Here is an 18,572-nt window from a genome sequence, read left to right as displayed (position 1 = left end):
GTTTACGAGTTATTAACGAAATACAATGACCAATGAGGGGCGAGCTCGCCTGGCGCTAGGCGGCGAGCCAGTGGGCGGAACTGTGCTTCGCGCGCTCGTTGGTCGGGCCGCTTCGCGCCAGCTGCGCTCGCCTCTCATTGGTCACTGTTTTTCGTGAATAACTCGTAAACGAAGCCTCGTAGAACATTTTTGCAAAGGAAAAAGTTGCTCGGAATGACCTCAGTAATCTAATTTCCCGGGAGTCTCATAATTTTGGGGCACCCTGCGTACGTGTAGTCACTTAAAAATCCGACATTTCGCCACTGAATTTCGACGACGAATCGGCTCCGAATTCTCGCTCGATCTCGCGAATTGATTTTGTTTGCGCGACGCGATGATTCCACTCTCGATTAACCGGACATCTGGTTCTGATTGCAGCACGCGAACAACGTGCGAAAGTCGGCGGCGGAGTACGTGGCCCGCCGTCAGGCCCGCAAGATCTCGATGACACGTTCGATAACCTCGTCGCTGGCGTTGCCGATGAGCCAGCTGAACGACGTGGCCTTCCTGCCGAACGCGAAGGCCGGCACGTTCTTCGCCCGCGACAACGTCTCGAATTTCATCGGCTGGTGCCGGAACAGCCTCGGCATCATCGAGTGCCTGCTCTTCGAGACCGACGACCTGATCATGCGTAAGAACGAGCGCCACGTGATCCTCTGTCTGCTCGAGGTGGCGCGGCGCGGCGCGAAATTCGGCATGCTGGCGCCGATGCTCGTGCAGATGGAGAGGCAAATAGACAGGGAGATCGCCGCCGAGAATAAGGCCGCGAACGGGGCGCACGGGAATTCCGGCAACGAGGAGAGCGACGACGAGTACGCCGACATGCACCAGGAGGAGCCATGCCTGATCTACGGCCCCCAGCCGCAGATCGTCACCAACGACCTGAAGAGCCTCGACGAAATGGTGAGTCTTCTTACACTTTCTTACATATCTTGCTTACACTTTCGAAGCTCTGGTAATTGTCTTTTGGTGCTCGCGCGTGCTCTTGAAATGTTTCTCGTTCAAACTATAGCGAATTCTCTCTAACTGACGCGCCGATTGTGCGCCAAAGTGGACAGTTTGGGAAGAGGAGATACGATTATTCGAGCCCTCTGTCTCTCGCTTTTATGCTTGCTGACAATCGGCGGCTATAATAAATAATATAATATTATAATATAAAATATATAATAATAATAATATTAATATAATATAATAATATATAATAGTAATATTAATATAATAATATATAATAGTAATATTAATATAATATAATAATAATAATATTATAATATTAATATAATAAATAAATAATATAATAATATAAAATAATAGTAGCTATAATATATTGTGCACAATCTGTGCGGAGAATTTAGTATATTCGCAACAGGGCACGGAATTACCCGGCACCGAACATTTGGCTCGCTACGCCTTCTGACGCGCGAATTCAATACTCCGATATCTTCCATTTGATTCGTGAAGCATATTGTGCTTCGTTAAAAGTCAAGAGAGACTTATAACGTGTACAGTAAATTCTCCCTAATTGACGCTCGGATTGTACACGAAAATGGAGAATGTGGGAAAAGGTGACACGATTATTCGAGCCTCGCGGCTCGTTGACAATTCGCGACTATAAAATAATTTCCTCCACGCAAATTGTCCATTTTCTATTACAAGCTTTTCTTTACAATTCGGGAGAATTTACTGTATACAGAAAAATAGAAACGTCGACGAGGCACGAGGATCGACGGAATAACGTGACCGATTCGAGGCGACTTCCGCCGTCGTCGGAGGCCGTCGACGATTCGTCAGCGATAGTAACTAGGAAAAATATCGTTCGGTAATCGATCGGTCGAACGAATCAGCGTGTTTACGATCGGAAGGAATCGGGGCCCGATCGGTTCCGTCGGTCCCATCGGTTCCATCGGTCAAACGGAACGAGCAATTACGGCGGCCCGGTCCGCGGTTGCATTACGCGACGCCGGTGCGTAACATTTAGCGAGTGATTTAATGCTCATTATCCATTTAGAGGCCTGGAAACGCTTCGACTGGGAGCTCGTGTACCTCTCGCGAACGCTTTTTGCCCGGTGTCATGCTAATACGATTTACGAGTAGCGCGCGAAACGACTGGCGTGGCGTGGCGTGGCGCGGCGTGGCTTGGCGGTGTGCCGCTCCGGAAGAAAGTTATCATGCAGAGACCGTTTAGACTGTCGTTGCTCGTGTACACAACCTATTAAACGGGTGTACCGTGAACTCCCGGACCACCTGGTAATCGAATTACACCCGGTCGGTCGAGGGTGTCACGGTAAAGAGCAACAAACTACAGAGATTCGCGGTTACGTCATGGTTATTTCTTGATTGGAAAAGATGTACTGTACATGAGAATTTACATGTAGCTCCGGAACCGATGTAAATTTAACCGTGCACTACTATCAAGACTCTGTGAGAGCGTCGGCAAGATATTCGTGGATATGTCAAGGTTATTTTCTGATAGGAAAAGGTGTCCCGTATGGGAGAACTTACGTGTAGCTCCAGGACCGATGTAAATTTAACCGTGCACTACTGTAAAGACTTTGCAAGAGCTTCGGCAGGAAATTCGTGGTTATGTCAAGGTTATTTCCTGATAGAAAAAGATGTCCCGTACGGGAGAACTTACGTGTAGCTCCAGGACCGATGTAAATTTAACCGTGCACTACTGTAAAGACTTTGCAAGAGCTTCGGCAGGAAATTCGTGGATATGTCAAGGTTATTTCCTGATAGGAAAAGGTGTCCCATACGGGAGAACTTACGTGTAGCTCCAGGACCGATGTAAATTTAACCGTGCACTACTGTAAAGACTCTGCAAGAGCTTCGGCAGGAAATTCGTGGTTATGTCAAGGTTATTTCCTGATAGAAAAAGATGTCCCGTACGGGAGAACTTACGTGTAGCTCCAGGACCGATGTAAATTTAACCGTGCACTACTGTAAAGACTTTGCAAGAGCTTCGGCAGGAAATTCGTGGTTATGTCAAGGTTATTTCCTGATAGGAAAAGGTGTCCCATACGGGAGAACTTACGTGTAGCTCCAGGACCGATGTAAATTTAACCGTGCACTACTGTAAAGACTTTGCAAGAGCTTCGGCAGGAAATTGGTGGTTATGTCAAGGTTATTTCCTGATAGAAAAAGATGTCCCGTACGGGAGAACTTACGTGTAGCTCCAGGACCGATGTAAATTTAACCGTGCACTACTGTAAAGACTCTGCAAGAGCGTCGGCAGGTAATTGGTGGTTATGTCAAGATTATTTCCTGGTAGGAAGGCAATTCGGAGACCACGCGACACGATTCCAAGGCAATTCTGAGGCCACGTGACACGATTCAATGGCAATTCGTTGGCCACGTGACACGATTCCCTAATTTGCTTTCAGCTTCTAAACAAAAATGGACAATTTGGGAAGATCGGACCCGATTATCCGAGCCTTGCGCCTCGTTTTCATAACCGTTGACGATCGGCAACTATAAAAACGAGCCCCAAAGCTCGAATATTCGCATCTCCTCTTCCCAAATCGTCCATTTTCATACACCATCTATTCTCAAATCAGGTAAAAATTACTATACCTACGCACGACACCCAAACAGACCATTTCGCGTCGTCTTCCAGCGATTCGCGTCGCGCGCACAGGCGTCGAACCAGCGCACTTGAAATTCACAGCGGCCCGAAATTCGGCATTTCCGGGAGACATGACCGCGCCGCGGAAAGACCGTCGCGCAGGATTCGTACGCGTTTATCCGGTTTCCGACGACTCGGTCGGGCGGAAAACAATGGCTGCCGCTAATTGGTTTTTCCGTCGGCGATGAAAGTAACGGCCGTCTGACGTTCACACGCTTTCGATCGGCGACTTCTCCCGTCTGCTGCCGCGGGGTTCGCACGTCCTCGCACACGGACGTCCGCGTCTGTAATTGACTGTAACTCGCATATCATTTGCGCGCCGGCGCGATATACAAGCCGGCGATGAATTAATTTGTAGCCATAATTTGTTCGCGTCTCGTTTTCGCGATTCGAGGAGCGAGCCGGCCGGCCGGCCGCGCGGCCGCTCGGCCGCGGTTGGCCACCGATAAACATGAATTATGGAGCATGAGTTATAAGCGGCGCGCGAACGGAGAGGGTTTATACGAAGCGTTTATCGGCAACTGTTGTCTTACCTTTCGACGCTCGGATACCGCCGCGGCCACTCTCTTATATTCCCGATCCGGTGATATTCCCGCACCGGCGGCCATAAATAATCCGCCGCGGCGGATCCCGAGGGGCGACTTATTTTCGGTTCGCACGCGTTACAGTTTCCCGAGCGGATTCCCACGGGGGAAAAAGAGAGAGATAGAGAGAGAAAGGAAGGATCTTTCCGCGGCCGTCGCGAACGGGATCGACGCCGATAAAATCGCGAACGGCGACGCGCGAGCAGCCGATTAACGGGCGTTTCTCGTTGTCCGCCGCGAGACGAGAGTCCTTTGGCCGTGTCGGGCCGCCGAGATGCTGTTAGTTCCGCGCTGAAAGCCGCGGAAACACGGCTCGACGCGACGCCTTTTTCCGCGACGAACATCGCCGCTCCGGATCCGCTTCGACCGCGGCTTTATCGCCGCGTTCGTCTCGATTCCAGGACATTTTCCCTCGCCGAGATTCTTGAACGCACCGGTGTACGTCGTCGAACGCCTTGCTTACACGCGTCTCTTCCGCGGATAAATCTCCCGTGCGTCGCGCGGGTGCCTGCTGCAGCGCAAGTTGCAAGTTGCAACCAGCCGTTAACCGACGGAAAGCGGGACGACGATATCGTATCGACGCATTTCCGGTGAATCGGCTCGCTACTCCGACGAGCTTCACGAAAATTCCACGCGCTTTATTGCGAAAAAAGTGTCCGGCATTTCGTCGCGGTTTCATGACTCGCGCGCTGCAATTTATTCAATTAGTTTTCTATATTCGATTTTCGCTGTATTTAACGATGGGTTGGGGCATTCGTGCAATTTTTACGACGGTGTAACTTTTTTCAAATTGGTTTAATTGGTTTGAATTCTTTTTCGGCGATGGAAGGATTAGTTCAATGGATAATTGCTTGAATGGTAAAATTGTTTTCCTTTCTAAAGATAACATTTTGTTTAACTTTGCTGTAACTTGGAATGAAATAGAAAATTAGAACTCGTTTTTTTAATTTTCTTATCCGAATCTGTGACGAACGTTTTATTGAAACATGCGTTTTGTGGATCTCTTGGATCCTTGGATCCTCTTGGATCCTCTTGGATCCTCTTGGAACCTTGACATAATCAATATTTTCTACGGTAAATTTTCGCTTTTTAGTTTCAATTTCATTAATTAAATAACTTTAATATTCCGCGAATTCTTTTCGTCAATATTCGGAATTTACTGTGTTAAACAAAGAAAGAACTGTATTTGCACATCTCTATTTTCTATTAATTCAAATACAGAAATATAAAAACATAATATTTCATTAAATTTCGTTTAAATATCGCTAAAATTGCCAAAGTTGCTTTTAGCCTACAGAGTTATGCACATTTTTTCATCAGATCATCGGAAGGGGTTGAAAAATCGCGAGAATTAACAATTTGTGACTCACCCGGTAGACTGACTCCGACAAAAAGAGATCACAAAATGAAAGATCTTTCTTTCATTCCAAGTAATTAAACAAAATTAAAAAAAAATATATTCTCGCGATCGTACCTTAACCCAGCATTTCTAAATTAAAAAACAAATGTTGCCAGGGGTGGTAGCATGATCCAGCATAATCCAGCATAATCCAGCATAATCCAGCACAAGCCAGCAGAGAACTATCATAAGCTAGCATAAACGTAGCAGAGGCTTTCTCTCGGAGGACGCTTCCGAGATGATCCGCGCCGGGTTCGCCGTCATCGGCGTAGACCGCGCAGAATTTTCTGCGCTATAAAAGGAGATCCGCGGTGTTCACGGTGTGAGTCAGTCGAGCCGGCGAGAGGATCGTTTTCCCAGGGAAACCGGAATCGGGTCGAGGAATTAAAATAACAAAGCTGTCCCGTTTCATCACGTCCCGCGCCCAACTATCCGCGGCATGCTCTTTAAAACGCGCCCCCGGCATCCCAGGGATTCAGCCACTCGCCGGCTCGTTCGAACACGGCCGTTGGCCCCCTCCGACCGCCTCGCCCCCTTCGGGACACGAAGAGAGCAGTCGCGGGAATTCGTATAAAGATGAAATACCGAATGCCGGCGTCGAGCATCCGTCTATTCGACGAGATCCGCGTCGCGCCGCGCCGCGTCTAACGGGTTCCGGATGCGTTCGAGGCGGGAAGAGATTAGAGCGATCAATTAGACACAATGCCGGGGGGTCCCACGGCAGGCCCTATTATTCGCGGCCGGCCCCTGGAAATCGCATTACTGGAAAGCGACTTGTTGTTTCGCTCGCCGGCCGGCTGCTAATAACACTCCGGATAATAAACCGCGCTTTCACGCGTCCCCGGAACAAGTTTGTGAAACGCGCGGGCCGCGGTAATTGTCGCGGATCTCACCCTCGCCGCGGCTATCTTCTCTGCCTCTGCGACTATGTCGCGGATAGGGTGTCCCATGGTGTGACAAGTAACGAGGCGGAGTCAGCGATGACTCCGCGTCTCGCTTTATCGGAGCATGGAATATGGTGCCTCGTCGGGTCGCTCGGACGCAGCTCGCCGATTGCTCAGCAGATTTTTGCAATTTGTGCTTCTGCGATTGTCGCGGAGGGTGGACGAGTCGGGTACTGTAAATTCTCCCTAATTGACGCTCGGGTTGGGCGGGGAAGGTGGGGAGAAGACTGTGCTTTGGGAAGTGGAGATACGATTATTATCTTATTGTTATTATTATTTTATATTATATATTTTATATATATTATATTATATATTATTAATTATATTATTATTATTATTATTATTATTCAAACGATTATATTTGGGAAGAGGGGATACGATTATTATATTATTATTATTATATATTATATATATTTTATATATATATATATTATATTATTATTATATCATATAAAAGATTTATATATAAATATTTAGAAATTATATATAAACGATTATATTTAAGAACATTTTCCTTTTACGTATTGAACATAAGCTGAAAGCGCAGTAATCGGTTACTCCACAGTAACTGGCTCCACTACCCTACGCATAATCTCTTTTTCCGTAAGCTTTGCAGAAGAACTCAGGAATTCGTTATCAAAAAATTGAAATAATTTTTCTGGTATTTTAAAAGAAACTTCCTCCGTTTGCATATTGACAATAATCTTAAATCACAGCATTTGGTTACTCCAGAAAAGTCGTGGAACTCGTCACCAAAAGATCGAAATAATTTTTCTGGTATTTTAAAAAAACTGCCTCCGTTTGCACATTGAAAATAACCTGAAAGCACAGTAATTGGCCACTCTACAGTAACTGGCCCCACTACCCTACGGATCCCACGGTGTAACGGAGTAACGGAGGGGAAGCGGGGAGACGGCAAAACCGGCGAAAGGAGCCAAAAATCGGGTGTCCAGGCTTAGGCTCGCGTTGTTCCCCGGCGCAGAGTCGCACGGTTGTTCAGCGAATTTGCATGCGAGGAACGGCGCGGTTCGCGGGGAACGGCTTCTTAGGGGGCACGGAGGATCATATACGGAGTCACAGCTGCATTGCTCGGAGATTTATACCCGGCGCGGTTGCGTATGAATGCGAACAGAGTGCGGAGGCAGTGTCGCCGCGTGCCATAAAGGGCAGAAACGAAAGGGAAATCTGTGCAGGTCGATCGGTCCCGCGGCGAATTTGCAATCCGCGCGATCTCCTCTCCGCGTGTTCGCCAGCTCACCCCGTTCCCTCCCTCGTTCTCCCGCGGGAGAGTCCCGTGTGGGTAATTAAAATCACCGTTCTGCGAACATAACGATGAACTTTCGAAAATTACGAGAATTCGAAAATTCGCGGATAATTACGAAACTTTCTGGACAAAGAGGGTTGCGCGTCAAGATGGCGGACGGACGGCTAGTCCGCTCGGATAAGCGCCGCGAAACGGCAACGGATTTCTTGCGAGATTATTTTTGGAATTACGGTAATTTTTTATTCCCCAATTGACCCTCAGATTGTACACGAAAAGGGACGATTTGGGGAGAAGTCTTTTTTCAGAGGTATTATAGTTGTCGATTGTCGACAACTATAGAAACTATAAAATTATGAAACTATGAACATTTCAGTGTTGTTATTTCTTAGCGCTAGATTTACGGAACCTGTCAAAACAACGATTCTTTTTAATCAACAAATTTTTAATAGAAAATCGTATTTATTCAATTTACCAAATCAGAACAAATGTCTTATTGTTGCTCTTATAAAATAATATAAAGCAGCTGTTTTTTTATGCTCCTTTTTATGCTCCAAAATCTACTGTTAATCAATTTAAATGAAAAAAATTGTATTATTTGAAACAAAACCTAAAATATATAATATTAACACAGTAATTATTTTAGACATTAACGTATTTCGCCTAAATTAACGTAGAAATATCTTCTTCGTAATTATCGGCAAAATAATTACGCTAAAATTTGAAGCGCGCTCAAACCGTCCTTAATCCGTATAATAGAATCCCTGGGGGAGGGGGGATGAACCGAGCGGTCGATCAGAAATTCTATTAACTCGAATCTGCAAAAATTTGTACTTCCTCGAAGATCCACCGCGCTTCGGAACAGATGATTTCGCAGACAGCCTCGGCAACTTATGGGCTTCCCAAGGGGGTTGCGCGGAGTTTCATTCGATAGAGAAACGCGGCCGGTGCCTTCCCTTTCGATCGAACGCCCACGCCCTACAGCTGTGCAATCAGCTGTCGAGCCGCGAATTCCACCTCTGGAGAAACTCAGCCGCGGAGTCGTGGTATCGATTAGAAAAAAGCCCGACACAAGCTTGCTCCTATATCTTGCCACGGAAACGGTGAAACACTCGTGAGGCCGTCTAAACCCCGCGGTGAATCAGCCGAGCTTAATTAAATCGCCGATGCATCGATGTTCGAGTTTCTCGGCGTACAATCGAAGCCGATCAATTTTTTTGCGAACGTGTTCGTCATTTTTATAGAAATTTTATTGGGGTGTGGAGCCGATTACTGTGGGGTGGTGACCGATTACTGTGCCTTTCGTTCGCTTTCGTCGAGGTGAAGTAACTTTATATTTATCAGAGAAGACAAATTCGCTTGTTTTAAAAGTAAAAACGAAATATATATTATATTATATTATATTATATTATATTATATTATATTATATTATATTATATTATATTATATTATATTATATTATATTATATTATATTATATTATATTATATATTTAATTATATTTATATTATGATAAATATAAAGTTACTTCAACTCGACGAAGGCGAACGAAAGGCACAGTCATTGGCCACCACCCCACAGTAATCGGCTCCACTCCCCAATACAATTTCTATAAAAATGACGAGTGTTCGTAAAAAATTCTTTTCTTTGATATATATATTTCGTTTATTTTTGCATAAAAAAGTTTAACGCGCCACACATTATTTTTTTTAACCCTGTAACTTTTAACCCTTTTCGTAACCCTGCAACTGTTATCCCACAAATGGTCGCTAATTGCTGTTAAGCCTAGACGAAATTTATTGAATAAATTTAATTAAATTAAAGAAAAAATTAATTATACATCATCGGTGTTAAAAGTGTTCCACTTCGAACATACTTCTTCTCTTTCCAGTAAAACTTAAGAAACGAACATATTCGCGTCGTCGTTTTGTTTGCTCGAAGGCAGACAGAACGAATCCGCTTTTGAAAATCGACGAGTTTTCGAACAACGGAAACTCTAGAACGAATTCTCGACGGCCGTCCAATTCAGTTCGCGGAGATGCTAAAAGCCGTTTAATGGCGAATCCGGTAATTTCGCACGAGAGGAGACGATTTACGAAGCTTTCGAGCCGGTTCGACGAGACTCGAGGAAGAAATCAATTCGTCTAGACTTTCTTCCGTTGTGTTCACGCGTCTATGGAGATTCCCATGATGATAGTCGTCGGGCCATGGTGGAACTTCCAGGGTGGTCGACTCTCTCCGCAGGCCATGCCGGCCGGGAGCGGAGCCGCGCGGCTCGCAAGCGCCGAAAGCACCGAAAGCTCGCTTTATTGATCGCCGTTAGCCCATTTCGCATCAAGTTCAAGCGCAAAGTCCTCGAACTTTCGTCGAAGGACGAGGCTCCTTTCGCCTTGGGATATCGGCTTGGCCCGGCTGACCGTGGCCCGTTCTTTCTCCCGGAAAAATCCGCGAGTTTCCCAGCTTTTATCCGGTCCACGGAACAATTATTTCACGTGAATCGTTTTAATTTAGTTAAATTATTTGCGTTAAATTTCGGACATCGATTCCGACCAGTCCTGCGACTTCGATGTCATTTAATTCGTGGAACAGAAAGTAGAAAGTCAATATTTAACGTGGGAAATATTAGTTTAACCCTTTTGCATTCGAAAAATCCTAGTAATATTCAGATTGCCCGATATGTCGCGATAAAAGTGAATTTTGAAAGCTGGTTAAAAAATTAGGGTAACACATACGTGACTGTTTTTATTTGTTTAGACTGTTTCGAATTGTTATTTCAACCCTTTGCACTCGAATGGCAATTGTGAAGCGACGATACAATTTATCATGCTATTCGAAGCAATGTTTGTATTAGTAAATCTTTTTGTGTTCGATAAGCTTTTAATGAGAGAGCATACAATTTTATTCGCAAGAATAGATATTAAAAATAATAGAAATTTTCTAGGGCGATGGAAATGTCCGAGCTTTTGAGGTTAAATATCTACGAGTGCGAAGGGTTAATATCTGTTCGGACGAGTAAATTTATTTAACGATATTGAGTGGAACCGTCTCTAGAATTTCAATAATAATTGTGAATAAATAAATCCGAGTTTTCGAGTGCAAAGAAGAGAATTAATAAAACCAACTTGAAAGAACATTACTTGAAATCTCCATTGCTAATTACCCTTGTCGAAGCACTGTAAGCGGTTAACCCTTTGCACTCGAAGCTACTTTAACTGTAAACATAAAATCATTTTTTTAGTAGTATTATAGTATTTTTATTTTATGTGACAAAATGTTTTTTACATATGACAATTGCATACGAACAATTGCATATGACAATTGACTCTCGGGACCCACGCAACTCTTAACAATTTTTTATACCTAAATTTTGTCAATTAAAATGCCTCAGAGTCACCGCTCGCGTGCAACGGGTTAACATAAACATGATAGAAATCGAAAAGATCGCGTCGCGAGAGGTCGCGTCGAATATTTCGCCGAGCATTTGTGGAAGCTGCAGGCGCAGAGCCGAGCAGCGATCGTTTTCTTTCTAATTGGATCTGCCAACGATCGAGCAACCGAATACAGTGCCCCGTGACCGTATTGAATGGCTCTCGAGTCGGCCGGTTGCCGTTCAACGGCTACGTTTTTCACGCCGAAACCGACGGACGTGACTCACTGTCAGCCACGAGACAATATAGCGAGAGGCGAAGGGGCCACGGAGGCAAGTGTCGCGGCGACTCGCCCGTTGAAAGTCGCCGATAAATAGTGATTAGCTAAGACTCAGACCGCAGCCAGACCTTGCACGGATCGGTAGCCTTCTCTCCTCTCGCTATCCCGGGCTAATTGCACGTAATAACTAACGCGCCGTCAAGACTTCAACGCCATTTATGGCAGTTTCGCGGACGCAGCCGGCGCACCGCTTCGCTTCTTTTCTCCTACGAACAGCGAGACCGAACAATCACCGGCCCTTGGGATATTCCCGGATCACGATCCGATCCCTCTTTTCTTTCCCACGCCAATGTCGATATCCGCGGCTTTCGAGGCTTTCTTTCAATTATTAATCCGTTAACCGGACGAATTTGTCCCGAAAATGTCTCGCGATCGGGAATGTGGGTTCCTGAGGTCATTCGAAGCAACTTTTTCCTTTACAAAAATTTTCTCCGAGGCTTCGTTCACGAGTTATTAAAGAAAAACGGTGACCAATGAGAGGCGAGTGCAGTCAGCGCGAAGCGGCCGAGCCAGTGGGCGGAACTGGGCTTCGCGCGCTCCCGTTGGCTAGGCCGCCTAGCGCCAGCCGCGCTCGAATCTTATTGGTCAGCGTTTATCGTTGATAACCCGTAAACGAAGCCGTAGAGAGAATTTTTGCAAAGGAGAAAGTTGCTCCAAATGATCTCAAGAACCCCCTGATCCCGGATCGCGATATATTTTCGGGACATCCTGTATATTAGTGACGGGGGTTTTGGAAATTATAAGGATCGGTATGACAAGGTCAGGGTTTCAAAGATGACGTGGCGAGGTTCAGACATGACGCGGCAAGAACAGGGTTCGAGGATGAGTCAAGGGTGAAATCATAGCTTGCAAACGATTTCGGGACGTCCGATAAGAAGACAATGCAATGGCGTTGGTACACTATGATAAGCGATAATCGCAGGATGACATATTCGTATACGATATAACATTAACAATTTGCAGTCGAAGCTATTTGAATTCGAAATTCCAAGACATGATTTCTGATCTACAGTATTTCTATTTTATATAATTTATTGCGATTTATGCGTATAAAATTCAGCCTATTGGCAAGTACAATGCAATTTTAAGAGCTTTTTTTAAATTATAAACGAGTCTGATGCTCTTAGAATGATTTTGAAAAATAGTATACCAATTTTTAGTGGCATCCCAGGGTCGCCATTCGAGTGCAAAGGGTTAACAATAATAAGCGATGTAACGGCAATAATAGTAACAATAATGACAGCAATAATTAGCATTAGTCACTATTTTTCGTCGATAACTGCATTAATAGTAATAATAATAACAGCAATAATAATAAGCATAAATCTAATTAGAATTAAAACAGTGGCGTAGAATGCAACTTTCGACGACAAAAAGGAATCGGACAGAAATTTCCTGCTTTCTTTAATAACTTAAACCCATCGAAAATAATACTTAGATGCCGTTTTCACTTTTAATCGCCCATTTTTCTCGTAAAAGCATCAAAATCCTTGGTCCAACGATAACTTTTCACCGCGAAAAAGAGTGTTCCGTTGCGAAACGAGTCGGACCAAAGATAATTCTCCGGTTAACAGGTTTAAACAGCTGGCATTCGAGCAAAGTCCTTAAACGAAAGCGAGGACTGCCATCTTACATGGGAAAAATTTCATTTCACGGCTACGAGACGACGCTAATCCGGTGCCTAAACGTTCGTCGGCGAGTTCGCGGATCGTTCTCAGCCGATCGTTCGAGGAAACTTCGAAAAATTTGCCGGTGAAAACGGGAAACGAAAAATCTTGGGCACTCGCGCGGGCACTCGCTTCGCAGCGAAATCTGGGTCATTCGCGCCAGCGCGCAAGACGAGTATTCCCGTCATTACTCACCGTTAATTACTCGCGAGCCGGCGGGGACGGTGTGTCGATCGAGGAATTCCTCGCCTAAGAGGCTGCTGCAGTCGTTTCAAACGACTCTCGGCTCTTGCGTCGCGCTGCCCGCTTAATGACTCCGCGAACATTTTGGGTCAACAGTTGCGAAGCGAGAAGAAACGCTTCGCGAGCCCTTTGCCGAACCCTTTCGCGGACGAAACCCTGCGAAAAGTCGATTTCTCGACTTTCGTGTTGAGACGGAGATTTTGTCTTTTCCGTCGAACCATCGAAACGCATAATATAAATTATGTACATTATTCATTTACTTGCGTCATTTATTATTATACAAGGTGACCCAAAAATGTCTCGCAATCCGAAAGTAGGGGATTCCTGAGGTCATTTGAAACAACTTTTTCCTTAGCGAAAATGCGATCCGCGGCCTCGTTTACGAGTTATTAACGAAAAACACTGGCCAATGAGAGGCGAGCACGACCGGTGCCCCGCCCTCGCGGCCAATGCCGCTTCGCGCCGGCCGTCTGACGCAGCGGTAGTGGCCACGAGGGCGGAGCGTCAGCGTTTTTCGTTAATAACTCGTGAACGAAGCCTCGGAGAACATTTTCGCAAAGGAAGAAGTTGCTTCAAATGACCTCAGGAACCTCCCATTTACGGATTACGAGACATTTTCGGGACCTGTATTTACTAAATTAAATTTTCAACGATTTTTCACACGCTTGCGTTCATTTTTCCACAAATCTTCGCGCATATAAAATCACGGAAACGGAATCGTTGCAAATAATCCAAGCAGCTTCGAGTGCTTTTTTTCTCTAACGTTAATATATATTTTTAACATCGTAACATCATCGCCGAGACAAATTCAAGGACCTTTTAGTCTGTCAGCTGAAACCCTTGCGACAACGATAATAAGAATTTTGAGCACGGTAAACGGGTTTCCAGCCTACTGGACGCGACGGTGGGCAGCTCGGGCCGAAACGGCGCGCGCTGCGCTAACCTCGACGCCTCTGGTTTCCAGTGGAGATCGATCACCGGCGAAAAATTCCACCGGAAGAAAACAGTGCGATAAGCCCGGCAACCGAGTGCCGAGATTCGTATTTACGATAACGCGCCGGTTTCGCAGATACAGAGCCGCCGACCGTCCAAGTTTAGAACGGGCGCAGATAGGCCTGAAATGAATCATGCACGCCTTTTCAGAATGCAGGATACGTCAGTGTTAACAACGCTACTCGGAAACCCGCCTGGCTCGTATTTAGAGAGAGAGAGGAAGAGAGCGAGAGAGAGACATGTTCCGCTCTCCTCGGAACTCGCGTGCCGATCGATCGAGATCGATCGATGAACCGAGTCTCCAGTCGTTTTCCCCAAACTCGAAAGTTCCCGAAGATCTTGGAAGTCTTTGTCCCTCTCGTCGAAACGAAAATAATCACGCCGCGCCGTCGAACATGATTTTTTATTTACTTCTCTCTCTCTCTCTCTCTCTCTCTCTCTCTCTCTCTCTCTCTCTCTCTCTCTGGTTCGCGAAAGGAATTTCGACCGGGAATCGACGCGCGTCTCGACCTCGGTCCGCTCGCTTTTTTTTCTTCTTTTCCGGAAAGCCCACATTCGTCGCGTTCAACCGGCCCTCCGACGAGCAAAAATACACCGTGGCGAGAGTAGTATGCGTATATCCTCGGATAACCGAGAGCCGGGGCCCGCATACTTATCGCCGGAAATGAAGCGACCCCGGCCGAATATCCGCGGAAAGAAGTATCGGGAAGAAGTTCTTCGGCAAATATTTTCTCCCCGATAATGAGCTGCTTCCTGATAAGCCGAGATATATCCGTCTCCGGGAACAACTCGTGTCTTATCATTCCCGAAACTGTGCATAAGACGAATTTCTTACGATTGTGGTTACGTCGGTGGTCGTAACATTCCTCAGGGAGATCGTAATCTGAGATTCTATTCTCGTCGCTCGTTGGGACATTTGTATTTTTACTCGGGCGACGATATCGGTTGAATTGGAGCAGCTTCTTCTTTTTCTTTTTCGCGGTCTTTTGCTCTCTTTCTTTCTTTTTCTTTCTTTCTTTCTCTTTCTTTTTCTCTCTCTCTCTTTCTCTTTCTTTCTTTCTCCTTCTTTCTCTTTCTTTCTTTCACTTTCTTTCTCTTTCTTTCTTTCACTTTCTTTCTCTTTCTTTCTTTCACTTCCTTTCTCTTTCTTTCTTTCACTTTCTTTCTCTTTCTTTCTTTCACTTCCTTTCACTTCCTTTCTCTTTCTTTCTTTCACTTTCTTTCTCTTTCTTTCTTTCACTTTCTTTCTCCTTCTTTTTTTTTTCTTTCAATTCTTTCTCTTTCTTTCTTTTTTCTTTCAATTCTTTCTCTTTCTTTTTTTCTTTCAATTCTTTCTCTTTCTTTCCTTTTTTCTTTCAATTCTTTCTCTTTCTTTCTCTTTGTTTGTTTATTTGTTCGTTTCTTTCTTTCCTTCTCTTCTTTTCTAACTTATTCAACCAATCGAACCGAAGTTTGGCACACAGTAAACAACAATGCGCCAACTACTGTGTTAGTTAATAACGTTTGCGGATAGATAACAGTGCGCGTTAATCTTTTTGTCAAAATAACGATTACTGTATCTAAAAATAACGCTGATACGTGAATGTTTCATGAATGTTTATTATTGATTACCAAGAAGCTTCCTAATATCAAGAGTCAATAAACGAATTAAAACATTAATGAATCGTAACATTACTGTTACACGTACGTAACAAATTATCAATATTGAACGTATAAAAAATTACGAAAATCATTTATAGAAGATTACACAATGTGAAACGTTAGATTCTATTGCTATTACTAAAAATACCGCAGTGCAGTAAATTCTCCCTAATCGACGCTCAGATTGTGCACAAAAATGGACACGTGTAATACGTTTTTATTTTGCAGTACAATTAAATAAATTAAATAAATTAAATAAATTACGCGTCATATTCACGGTAGCCGCGTTACGTAAGCTAGGATCGCCTAGTAAATTGTTGCCTCGTCGAGAAATTTCGGGGGACGGCGTTCGCCCCGAGGGAATCCGCTCGCGGACCACCCGATTGACGGCGTTGCACGCTTCGCGGAGCAAGCGGAGACTTGATTTTGATGTTTGATTATCGGCGCGCAGGGCGCAGGGAGATGAAAGAAAAATTCTGACGGCCGCCCCAGTAACCCCTATGTCCGTGGCTCTCCAACCCTCGTTCCATCTCTCTCTCTCTCTCTCTTTCTCTCTCACTCTCTCTTTCTCTCTCTCTCTCTCTCTCTTTCTCTCTCTCTCTCTTCCTCTCTCTCTCTCTTCCTCTCTCTTTCTCCCTCTTCCTTCCCCTTACCTTTCCTTTCTCTCTCCGGAGGGTCCTGAAGCGGAATCGACGCCGTTGGCACCTTTCGCGCGCCGCCGTTCGATCGCTACATCTAGGTTATTCCAATAAAGTGCACTCGAAGTGCTTCTAAATGGCTTTGATTGTCCGCCGCGGCGAGACGGAGGTCGCGGGCCCGACCGGAAGTTTGATTTTCACCCCGGACAAAACCTCCTCGATCGCCGTCGACCCCAATCCGGTCGCGGAATCGCCAGCGATTCGCGAATGCGAATCCTTCACGCTCGAACGGCCCATCTTTTTGACAAATATAATAATCGACGTCATTTATTGTAATGTTGAATAGGACTCAATATTATTTTGTTATTTTATTTAGCTGCTTTTGTCGACGTTTGTTTATATATATACGTATACATATGTATATGTACTTTATCTAATATTACTTAATATTATTAGTATTATGTATTAATTATATATAATAATATTTATGTGTATCGTTACATATATATATTATAATTACAAAACTATAAGTACAAACTTATAATTACAAAAGTCTATTATAAAATTATAATTACAAAATTATGATTACGAAATTATAATAACAAAGTTATATATATAAGTATTATTACATTCGAATAACGATTTTAAATTCCGGTTCCGGTCCGAATAGACCCGAGCTCCGGCGTCCGAGCGTAAAACAATGTGGTTTCCCAACATAGGCGTCGGGGAGCATCGACGATTTTTGGACGTATTTTTTTTTAAAAACGTTTACTTCGATATTTTTTAGCGCGGTCTCGTCAACTAGATTCTTGTGTCGACGTACACATATATCCCCGCCGGGATAAAAATAGGGGGACGCGATTAAACGAACGTATTCGGTAAAAGGGTGCGAAGAAGAAGCAGCTCGAGGACGACACGTTCCTGCGACGGGTTCTCCGCGGGAAACGGAAGCGAAACGTCTGTCTTGCGCGGGAGACGCGTAATTCCATTCCGAAATGCGTCTACCAGAACCGGAAACACCCCTCCGCAGCGTGCCGAGCACTACCCTTTAATTCTCGAGGGTCGTTCACCCCAACCGTGGCAATGAATTCCTCCAGACGTGACATTAAAAGTCATCCGTCCCCCTCCGATACATTGTCCCGGACAAAATGGCCGCTGTCTAAAACGTGGTACGGGCCTAATTAAAAGATTGCGATTCGATTTCACCGTCGACGAAATTAAAACACGGGGTGGATGGATCATCGTTTAGAGTAAATTCACCCTAATTCGACCCTCGTATTGCACGCGAAAACGGAGAATTTGGGAGAGAGAGAGAGAGAGAGAGAGAGAGAGACGTTACTTTATTTTGTGTCACGACGAGTATATTCGTCATTTAGAAGTGGCAGTACTTTATATCACGACGAGTATATTCGTCATTTAGAAGCGACAGTATTTTATATCACGACGAGTATATTCGTCATTTAGAAGCGGCAGTATTTTATATCACGACGAGTATATTCGTCATTTATAAGCGGCAGTATTTTATATCACGACGAGTATATTCGTCATTTAGAAGCGACAGTATTTTATATCACGACGAGTACATTCGTCATTTATAAGCGGCAGTACTTTATATCACGACGAGTACATTCGTCATTTAGAAGTGTCAATATTTTATATCACGACGAACCAGATACAAGACTGAAATGAATCGTGTCGCCTCTCCCCAAATTGTCCATTTCCGTGCACAATCCAAGCGTCAATCAGAGAGTAATTACTATCTACAAATTTCTGTGTTCAGTACTCCGCTAGACAGCGTCATTAATTCTATAAAATACTCAGCTCTGCGAACCAG

The 18,572-nt window shown here is 44.7% G+C and overlaps 1 protein-coding gene across 2 annotated transcripts in view; it reads left to right on the top strand.

Moving 5' to 3' along the window:
- LOC117224150 (GAS2-like protein pickled eggs) overlaps positions 1-18,572 on the top strand; it is a 112,288-nt gene that overhangs the window by 53,709 nt on the left and 40,007 nt on the right. For both annotated transcript variants that reach the window (XM_033476866.2, XM_033476865.2), the window contains exon 3: positions 418-942. In XM_033476866.2, the coding sequence (XP_033332757.2) occupies positions 418-942 (525 nt within the window). The remainder of the gene's footprint in view (positions 1-417; positions 943-18,572) is intronic.

Source organism: Megalopta genalis, chromosome 13 (assembly GCF_051020955.1).
Source record: "Megalopta genalis isolate 19385.01 chromosome 13, iyMegGena1_principal, whole genome shotgun sequence".
NCBI classification, from domain to species: domain Eukaryota; kingdom Metazoa; phylum Arthropoda; class Insecta; order Hymenoptera; family Halictidae; genus Megalopta; species Megalopta genalis.
Note: the sequence above shows the minus strand (reverse complement) of the source record. Positions and strands in the feature narration are given on the sequence as shown.